Source organism: Miscanthus floridulus, chromosome 1 (genome assembly GCF_019320115.1).
Source record: "Miscanthus floridulus cultivar M001 chromosome 1, ASM1932011v1, whole genome shotgun sequence".
Classification (NCBI taxonomy): Eukaryota; Viridiplantae; Streptophyta; class Magnoliopsida; order Poales; family Poaceae; genus Miscanthus; species Miscanthus floridulus.
This window is the reverse complement of record NC_089580.1, coordinates 126504537-126513996: the sequence shown is the minus strand read 5'-3', so window position 1 is coordinate 126513996 and position 9460 is coordinate 126504537. Positions and strand designations below refer to the sequence as shown.

Here is a 9460-nt window from a genome sequence, read left to right as displayed (position 1 = left end):
GCGCACCACGGACATCACCGGCAACGCCCGACGCGTCCATCGCGGATCGGTTCCACGAGACGTTTGTGGAGCCATTGTCTTCCTCCAAGCGCGCAGCAATGCCGGAGCTCTTCCCCAAGGCTGGTGCCCGCAGGGGGTGGGCGGCGCCGCAGCCGTCCTGAGCACGGGATGGCTCTCCGTCCCTTCGTGGTTGTCGCCTAGATGACAGTGCAGAGTAAGCTCTTTGGTCGCACATTTAGTTTCTTAGTCACAACAGTATATGTTTCACCGCTTAGCGATGTCTTTTGTTTGTGTTTAACCCATCACTAATGGTATCTCGCCGTGATGTGATGACGGGCGTGTAACCTTTCTAAAACTTCTTCTTAACGAAACACGTGCCATGCACGCTCTCGAATAAAAAAAAAGCTGCAGAGTTCCTCCTTGTCCACCCACGCATCACGAACCAAAGCCCAGGTCACCGATCTGTCTTGCACACCCGCCTTCAACTTATTTGCTATCACCGCGCAATCGGTCTCCAGCACCATGAGAACATTAGGCCAACGCGCAGCAAACACAATACCTTCCCGACAGGCTGCCGCCTCACTGCCTCAGCTTCTTTAGCATCCACGAAGTTTGTTAGTATGCGCCAAGCAACTAGCTGAACAAGACCATTATGATCCCTAATAACCACAAGAGAATTTAGGATCTGTTTGGAACACGGTAATTTTATAGGAATCACATAGGATTTTTTGAGGAATCAGTTCAATTGTACAGAAAAAACATAGGAACATAATAAATTTTGCCAAATAGACCCTTAGTCGTGGGCGATGCCGAATAGTCGGTGGGCGCCTGGGCGGGAACAGTTTGCAGCATTGCGGACGAAGAAAGAAGACACAATGGCAATGAACCAATGGTGCTATCTCCATATATAAGGGTCCACGTCGTCGCATTACCTCCTTGGAAATACTCGGAGTTATAATTTTTTTTCAGATTTTTTTTTTTTGCTACTACTGGTACCTACTAGACACAGAACATATAATAGTTTGCGGGCAGTGCGCAGTTTTACAGTGAAGTAATCATCTAGAATAATGACGGGATTATGCTTGATTCGCGTTGATCCTATGGTGAGCCGCTGCCAATGCTTTCTTCTTCCCATCGATCACGGTAGCCCTCGTCCAGGGACCAGATGCACTTGAGCGCCTTCTCGTACATCTCGCACCTCCGCGGCTCCAGGTGCGGCTCACCGACCTGGTCCGCCAGCCAGTTCAGGTACTCCACCTGCCCGTAGCAAGACATGCTCGCGCAAGCTCAGCCACACTGCCCAGTCGAGGTTTAGGCCGAGAGTTCAATGAGCGACTCTTACCCATCGAGGCCACAGTGTGTGGGTGTGGCGCTTCGGCTTCCCTGCGTCCTCCATGCGCTGGTAGTCCTCCTCCACGTCGGCCATCATGCCCTCCTTGCTCGGCAGCTTGGCACGCCCCGACAGGACGGCGGAGACCCACTTGGATTCCAGCTCTAGTGCCGAGAAGATGATGCTCTGAAAAACACATGTAAGAAGATTTGTGGGAATAGTCGACTAGAGATGACTTCGATGTGCTATATAAACAATGTGATATGCTCTTAAAAGAGAATTAAATTTCATATCCATTTAGGTTTTGCACCTTGTATGGCAGCCCAACGAAAGAGAGATTGGGCGCATACTTGGGTAGGAAGACGTGCTTGTACAGTGGCCCGACGCGGTTGTCGTCAATGGTGAACCCATCCAGGTCGAGGAACGGGAAATGGTAGCGGTACCTGAAGGTGATTTCTTCATGCCGTGCTAATTAAATGTACTTTACAAAGGAGAAGACATAGAGTACCATAGTTTGTGACTTTGTGTGCAATCGTACCCTGTGCAGTAAAGAATGGTGTCTGCAGAAACAGATGAACCTTCGGCAAAGCGCACCTGGCCATCATCTTGGATGCACTCTATCTGCTTATCATAAATCCACATTAGTCCATTAACAGAGACTGCCATATGCGCATGTTACCTTGAAGAAAGTTCATATGAAGCAGTGGAGCTAAGAAAGTTCAGAGTTAGAACCTCGCCATGCATCCAAGCGTTATGGTAGAGTTCAATCTTTCCAAGCCTGTCCTCAGAGTACCTAGCTGCGATGTGCACTTCCTTTGCCACATGTGAGATTTCTCTAGCAATGTCAATTCCGCTAGCCCCCAATCCTACAACTACAACACTCTGCAATGAGAGTGTATCAGACTGGAACTGGTGAGGACAACCTGCAAGAAAAGGAGGCAGATGACAAGTACCTGATCTTGAAATGGTTCTGGTGTGCGATAATTGTGGCTGTGCATTTGCTTTCCCCGCCACTTGTTAATTCCTGTAACACACAAACATTGCTAGATTCTCTTGTTATCTGATATCACTTCTTGGAAAAGGGAAGGTAGAAGAAGGCACCTCGGATCTTGGGCAGCAGAGGCACCGAGCAGTGGCCGCTGCAGACGACGACGGCGTCGAATGCCTCCTCCACCACCTCGCCGTCCTCCCCGCGCCACGCCACCGCCCACTGCTGCCCCTGTCCCCGACCGAGCGGCCGCACCCGCAGCACTTCGGCTCGGAGCCTGACGTGCGCGGCGACGCCGGAATCCACGGCGAAGGCATCGAGGAAGGCGAGCACCTCCCGGTGGCCCGGGAACGTGCGCGGATCGTCGGCGAACACCCGCCCCACCAGCGGGAAGCCCGAGAAGCCCATGAGCTCGCGTGGCAGGTTGGTGCGCAGCGACGCGTAGAGGCTGCCGTGCACGGCGCCGGGGGCGCTGGGGTCGCCGCTCAGCGGGTCCGCGTCCGCGCGCGGGTCGTACGCCCAGGTGCCCCCCACGCGGCCTGACTTCTCGAAGACGGCCACGGCGTGGCCCTCGCGGAGCAGCTCGCGCGCGGCCACCAGCCCCGCCGCGCCCGCGCCCACCACGGCCACCTCCGCGCGCCGCCGCATCCGAGCTCCCTTTCGGGTTCAGGTCTGCCTTGGGTTCGTTTGGTTGACTTCTCGTGGACTGGTGCCGTGGTGCATCGGCGGTCGGCGAGGCGCGGCCGCGCGCTTGGGCGTGGGGATGGGGATAGGGATGTGATGATCGGGTCCTCCCTGGACCCTGGTCCCTGGTCCCTGCCGTCGTGGCGTGGCGCCTCGGCATGCGGCTCGTGAACGGAGACCTTGTATGCGGTTTGATCGTTTTTTTTTTCTTCCGGCGAGGATAACGTTTTTCTCTAGCAACATTTTAGTAAGTGATTTTCAGTCACTCTTAGTTAAGTTTCAGCGAGCCAAACGGGCAAACAGGGTTTTAGCATAGGCATTCATGCGTTGTTAAGCACGAACCGATCAGTCAGTGTTATTGGCTCCGTTGTACCGGGCATCCGACGGTGAGAGGGCCGAGGGCCGAGCCCCAGTGACCTTTCCGTTTTTTTTTTCCGTGCTGAGTACTTTCGCAGTGCAAAGTTTGAACGGGTGGTTCACAGGTTGTTCTCCCGTCAATAGGTCCGTTCGAATAAGCTGTTGCGGCCGCACACGGTGCTACATTTGTGTTCAGCTTGAACAACAGCTGAATTTATTTATGCGACACCCGTTTAAGTATAACATATGAGTTCCTCTACAAACCGTAGGTAATTCTTTAGAAAAAAAATCTAGTAGTGATGATGATTAGAGTTTATCAGATTAATAACCAGATGTTTCTAATTGTTATGAAAATTTCTATGATTTACTTTTTTATCTAGTGCGTTCATCCAAGAAATGGTGGTTTTAAAGCGAAATAGAGGTTTTCTCCTCGTTTTTTTACCGTGTACAGCTCGGTAAACCTCCAAATTTGCCACCACTGTCACCATGATCCGCAGCGGTCTGCCAATCAACTTGCCAAGGTCTCCACTCTCCAGCCAGCCCACAGGTTGACACACCGGCCGCCTGTTAACGTATATGTAAACAAGCAAGTTATATTCACCGTGATAGACTTGTACCGGTCAACGATACGTTGTTGTGATTGTATTCTATAGTTTGCATGTAAATCACGGAGAATCTTGTAAACCATGGTAGTGGTGTTTCCTGTTCTATATATTAACACGTAGGCGTGCACGGGAATGGTGCGACGCTTTCATCCTGGTCTTCTCACATGGTACCAGAGCCTCTCTAACAAAAAAAAATAGAGAGCGAGCGACCCCATCTACACCGAAGCCATGGCGAGCTCTTCGAGCAATCTCGCCGTCAATGCCATCAGACATCCTATGACCGAACAGCTCACCAAGACAAACTATCCGCTATGGAAGATTCAAGTGCTTCCTACGATTCGTGGTGCCCAATTGATTGGGTACATCGATGGCTCGATCCAAGCTCCGGCTGCTGAGATCGACGACGAGAAGGAGAAGATGAAAGTCCCTAATCCTGTGCATGAGCAGTGGTTGATACAAGATCAACAAGTCTTTAGCTACCTCGTGTCATCACTATCGCGCAAAGTGCTGACCCAGGTCGCGACATGCACCTATGCTGCACAACTATGGAAGGCATTGGAGGACATGTATGCCTCCCAGACACATGCTCGGGTTGTCAATACCCCGATTGCGTTGGCCACGACTCAGAAAGGCAACATGACGGTTGCTGAGTATGTGGGAAAGATGAAGGCACTCGGCGACGAGATGGCTTCTGCCGGCAAACCGATTGATGATGAGGAGCTTGTGGGGTATATACTCACAGGTCTTGACATGGAGTATAGCTCGATTGTGTCTGCAGTTCTTGCTCAGGTCGAACAGATCTCGGTCAATGAGGTGTACGCGTGAAAGCTCTAGTTTGATTTTGGTTAATTGATGAAACCCTAAGTGCTAACCTAGTTTATCAAAGTGATTATGAGATAGGTAGCACTACTCCAAGTGATGAAGCAATGGCGAAGATCATGATGATGGTGATGGCATGGTGATGATCAAATGCTTGAACTTGGAAAAGAAGAAAGAAAAAACAAAAGGCTCAAGGCAAAGGTATAAATAGTAGGAGCCATTTTGTTTCGGTGATCAAGACACTTAGCGAGTGTGATCACATTTAGGTTAGATAGCCGTATAATTAAGAGGGGTGAAACTCGTATTGAAATGCGGTTATCAAAGTGCCACTAGATGCTCTAACTCATTGCATATGCATTTAGAATCTAGTGGAGTGCTAACACCCTTGAAAATGCTTTTGTGAAAATATGCTAACACATGTGCACAAGGTGATACACTTGGTGGTTTGCACATTTGAGCAAGGGTTAGAAACCTCACCGACGGTGCCACCGGTGCCCTAGATAGAAAAGACAGGGGTTCATAGAGTGACCAGATGCTGGTGGTGTAGTGACCGAACGCTGGGTTCAGAGTCCGGTCAGTAGCAGCAGTGAGCACGCATCTTGGTCTTGTGACCGGACGCTGGTGCGAAGAGTGACCGGACGCTGGCAGGGTGCATCCGGTCAATGCTGACGTACGTTGACGTGTGGTGCAAAGTGGAGACATTGAGTGACCGGACGCTGGGTGAGTCCGATCGTGATTTTGTGTGAATGGAACCTTACTGGAAACGACCGAACGCTGGGCCCCAGCGTCCGGTCACTTGGCAGCAGCGCGTTCGGTCATCACTTGACTGTTAAGATCAAGCGATCGGTGTTTGAAGCCGATGACATGTGGCAAGCATCGGGCGACCGGATGCTGAGGTCCTGCATCTGGTCGAACCAAACGGAGTGTCTGGTCGCCCTGAGTTGTGCCTAGTGAAGAGGTACAACGGCTCTATTTCGTGGGGGCTTCTATTTAAGCCCCATGACTAGCTCAAGCTCACTCTCTTGGCCATTTGCATTGACATAGCAACCTTGTGAGCTTAGCCAAAGCCCTCCCACTCATCTCCATCATTGTTTCATCATCATTGTGAGATTAGGAGAGAATCCAAGTGCATTGCTTGAGTGATTGCATCTAGTGGCACTTGGCATTCGTGTTTCGCTGCGGGATTCACTTGTTACTATTGGTGGTTGCCGCCACCTAGACGGCTTGGAGCAGCGAGGATCATTGAGCGGAGGTTGATGATTGTCTCCGGCTCCGATCATGGTGATTGTGAGGGGTCTTGTGCCTTCCCCGGCGGAGAGTCGAAAGGTAACTCTAGTGGATTGCTCGTGTCATTGAGTTACCTCACTTGTGGATAGGTTCTTGTGGTATCCAATTGTGTGGATGAGGTTTGTGCAACACCTCTTAGCCGCCGAACCACCAAGTGTTGGTCGACACAACGGGGACTAGCATGCCGGCAAGCACGTGAACCTCGGAAGAAAAATTGGTTGTCTCTTGCCCTTTGGTATTCTCCCAGTGATTGATTTAGTATTCATCTTGTGATTGGTTCACTCCTCTACACGGCGGTATAATCACCCTACTCACTCATTTATATTCTTGCAAACTAGTCGTGGCAAGCTCTTTAGTGTAATTAGAATTAAGAGCTTGCTTTATTATTTTAAGTTCATCTAGTGGAGCTCTTTAGAGTAGCAAGTTTGAGAGCTCTTAGTGAGTAGTTGAAAGCTCTAGTTTGGTTTTGGTGAATTGATGAAACCCTAAGTGCTAACCTAGTTTATCAAGTGATCATGAGATAGGTAGCACACTCCAAGTGGTGAAGCAAATGAAGATCATAACATGATGATGATGCCATGATGATGATCAAGTGCTTGGACTTAGAAAGAAGAAAGAGAAAAACAAAAAAGCTCAAGGCAAAGGTATAAACAATAGGGGCTATTTTGTTTTGGTGATCAAGACACTTAGAGAGTGTGATCACATTTAGAATTGATTGTCGTACTATTAAAAGGGGTGAAACTCATATTGGAATGCGGTTATCAAAGTGCCAATAGATGCTCTAATTCATCGCATATACATTTAGGATCTAGTGGAGTGCTAACACCCTTGAAAATATTTGTGAAAATATGCTAACACATGTGCACAAGGTCATACACTTGGTGGTTGGCACATTTGAGCAAGGGTGGAGAAGTTAGAGGGGAAATGGAGTTGGTCGCAATGAGGCTGGCGTCGGTCAACTGGCCGGACGCTGGGTCACTCTGCGATCGAACGCTAAAGGGTTGCGTCCGGTCATGTTGTCGGTTGGCACAGTGATTAGGGTTAAGCATTGGACGCTGGGCTGTGTCTGGTCAAGCATGACCGGACACGTCCGGTCGGCAAAAACTCATTTTGGACCCTTACTGTAAACGACCGGATGCTGAGGGTTCAGCGTCCAGTCAACTCTATCGGAGCGTCCAGTCAACATGCCAACCGTTGAGATCAAATGTTCCCTGTTGAACACAAGAGACATGTGGCCGCCATCGGGCAACCGGACGCTGAGGAGCAGCGTCCGATCAATTGGACCAGAGCGTCCGGTCACCCCGATCAGTACCTAGTGAAGGGGTACAATGGCTCTATTTCGTGGGGGCTTCTATTTAAGCCCTATGGCCAATTCAAGCTCACACTCTTGGCCATTTGCATTGACATAGCAACCTTGTGAGCTTAGCCAAAGCCCTCCCACTCATCTCCATCATTGATTCATCATCTTTGTGAGATTGGGAGAGAATCCAAGTGCATTGCTTGAGTGTTTGCATCTAGAGGCACTTGGTGTTTGTGTTTCGCTATGGATTTTGCTTGTTACTCTTGGTGGTTGCCGCCACCTAGATGGCTTGGAGCAGCGAGGATCATTGAGCGGAGGGTGGTGATTGTCTCTGGCTCCGATCATGGTGATTATGAGGGGTTCTTGACCTTTCCCCGGTGGAGCGCCAAAAGGTACTCTAGTGGATTGCTCATGGCTTATGTGATCCTCATCTTATGTTGGTTGTGCGGCACCCTATTGAGGGTTTGGCGTGTGAAGCCAATTAGCGTGTGAACCTCCAAGTGAGTGAATCGCCACAACGAGGAGTAGCTTGCCGGCAAGCAAGTGAACCTCGGTAAAAAATCATTGTGTTCATCATTGATTCTGAGGTGATTAGTCTTCATTGTTATTCATCCTTGTGATTGATTGGTTTCTTCATATACACGGTGGTATAACCTTCTTGATCACTCTCTTTACTTTACCACAAACTAGTTGACAAACTCTTTAGGGTAGCTAGTTGTGAGAGCTTGCTTGCTTGCTTGGTGTGGCTCTTTAGTTAGCCTTTGAGAACACACTAACATAGGATAGTGTCATAGCTATTGTGTGAATAGACACTATCTAAACTAGAATTGTGGTAGGTGGCTTGCATTTTGAGTAGGCTAGCGCAACATTTGCTTCGCCTCATAAGTGTCTAACCATTTTGTTAAGTGTTGTTGTAGAAATTTTATTAGGCTATTCACCCCCCTCAAGCCATTAGGACCTTTCAAGTGGTATCAGAGCCGAGGTCACCGTAATTTGAGGCTTAACAACCTTTGGTATAAAAATGGCTCAAATCAACAACACCAAGAAGCCACCCCAATTTGATGGTACAAATTATCCTTATTAGAAGTCAAAGATGACCACACACATCAAGTCAATCAATAGAAAAGTGTGGAAGGTAGTTGAAACCAAAATCGAGATTGGTGATCCGGAGAATCCCACCACCGCCGAAGAAGTGCTTCTCCAAAACAATGACATTGCTCTAAGTGCTATTCATGATGCAATTGATGAAAGAACATTTGAGCAAATCAAGAATATTGAGATGACTCATGAGGCTTGGAAGAAGTTGGAAGAATCATTTGAGGGCACTCAAGCTGTGAAAGGTGCAAAGGCTTACATTCTCAAGGAGAAGTTTGCAAGCTTCAAGATGAAGGAGGATGAGAGTGTGCTGGAGATGTTTCATAGGCTTCAAGTGCTTATCAATGATCTCAAAGCACTTGGAGAAGAGGTGAAGGACAAGGACTTCTCCCACAAGTTCTTGAGATGCTTACCTTCAAGATTTGGCACATTGGTCACTATTCTAGTAAGGAGTGGTTTGGACACCATGACACCAAACCAAGTGTTGGGAGACATCATGACCGATGATACATATAGGATGAAGATGAGAAGGAAGAAAAGAAGGAGAAGAAAGATGAGAAGAAGGATGAGAAGAAGAAGAATGTGGCATTCAAGGCCACATCATCCAAGGGCAAAGCTAAGCAAGAAACATCAAGTGAAGAAGATGAATCATGGGATGATGATGATGATGAGAAGATGGCTCTCTTTGTCAAAAGATTTGGCAAGTTCATGATGAAGAAGGGCTACCATGCAAGAAGAAAGAAATCTTCATTCAAGAACAAAGAAGAGTCAAGAAGGTGCTTCAAGTGTGGAAGCAAAGATCATCTTGTCGCCCAATGCCCATACAATAGCGACAATGATGATGACAACAAAAAGAACAAGAAGAAGAACAAAAAGGAAAAGAAAGAGAAGAAGGATAAGATGGCCTTCAAGAAGAAGAAGGTGGTTCATATGTAGTCACTTGGGATAGTGATGCTTCATCAAGTGATGATGATGATGATAGTGATGACAACAAA

General features: G+C 48.5%; 1 protein-coding gene and 1 non-coding gene across 3 annotated transcripts; one reads left to right on the top strand and one right to left on the bottom strand.

Annotated features, from left to right (window-relative positions):
• Positions 1 to 688: 688 nt before the first annotated feature.
• Positions 689 to 3190, bottom strand: LOC136493022 (flavin-containing monooxygenase FMO GS-OX-like 2). Of its 2 annotated transcripts, none has more exons than XM_066489052.1 (8): positions 2432 to 3190; positions 2284 to 2354; positions 2063 to 2212; positions 1839 to 1951; positions 1641 to 1773; positions 1343 to 1516; positions 1076 to 1257; positions 689 to 914 (listed from the first exon to the last, which is right to left on the bottom strand). In XM_066489052.1, exons 1-7 carry the CDS (start codon positions 2964 to 2966, stop codon positions 1099 to 1101), a joined length of 1335 nt encoding a protein of 444 aa, XP_066345149.1. In that variant the 5' UTR covers positions 2967 to 3190; the 3' UTR covers positions 689 to 914; positions 1076 to 1098. The 2 variants fall into 2 exon arrangements, with proteins under 2 accessions (XP_066345149.1, XP_066345156.1); XM_066489059.1 differs by having other exon boundaries at positions 1869 to 1951; positions 2432 to 3187.
• Positions 3191 to 4666: 1476 nt separating this feature from the next.
• Positions 4667 to 4805, top strand: LOC136512233 (small nucleolar RNA Z247). Its single transcript, XR_010773011.1, has one exon. It is a non-coding gene; the product is annotated as a small nucleolar RNA Z247 (small nucleolar RNA).
• The last annotated feature ends 4655 nt before the right edge of the window (positions 4806 to 9460 follow it).

Excerpts from the sequence above, each read along its gene's own strand:
- LOC136493022 (XM_066489052.1), bottom strand. The coding sequence starts at position 2,966 with ATGCGGCGGCGCGCGGAGGTGGCCGTGGTGGGCGCGGGCGCGGCGGGG. Across the intron at positions 1,952-2,062 it reads ACGCTTGGATGCATGGCGAG|ATAGAGTGCATCCAAGATGA; the intron begins GTTCTAACTCTG and ends TATGATAAGCAG. Across the intron at positions 1,258-1,342 it reads ACACACTGTGGCCTCGATGG|GTGGAGTACCTGAACTGGCT; the intron begins GTAAGAGTCGCT and ends TGCTACGGGCAG.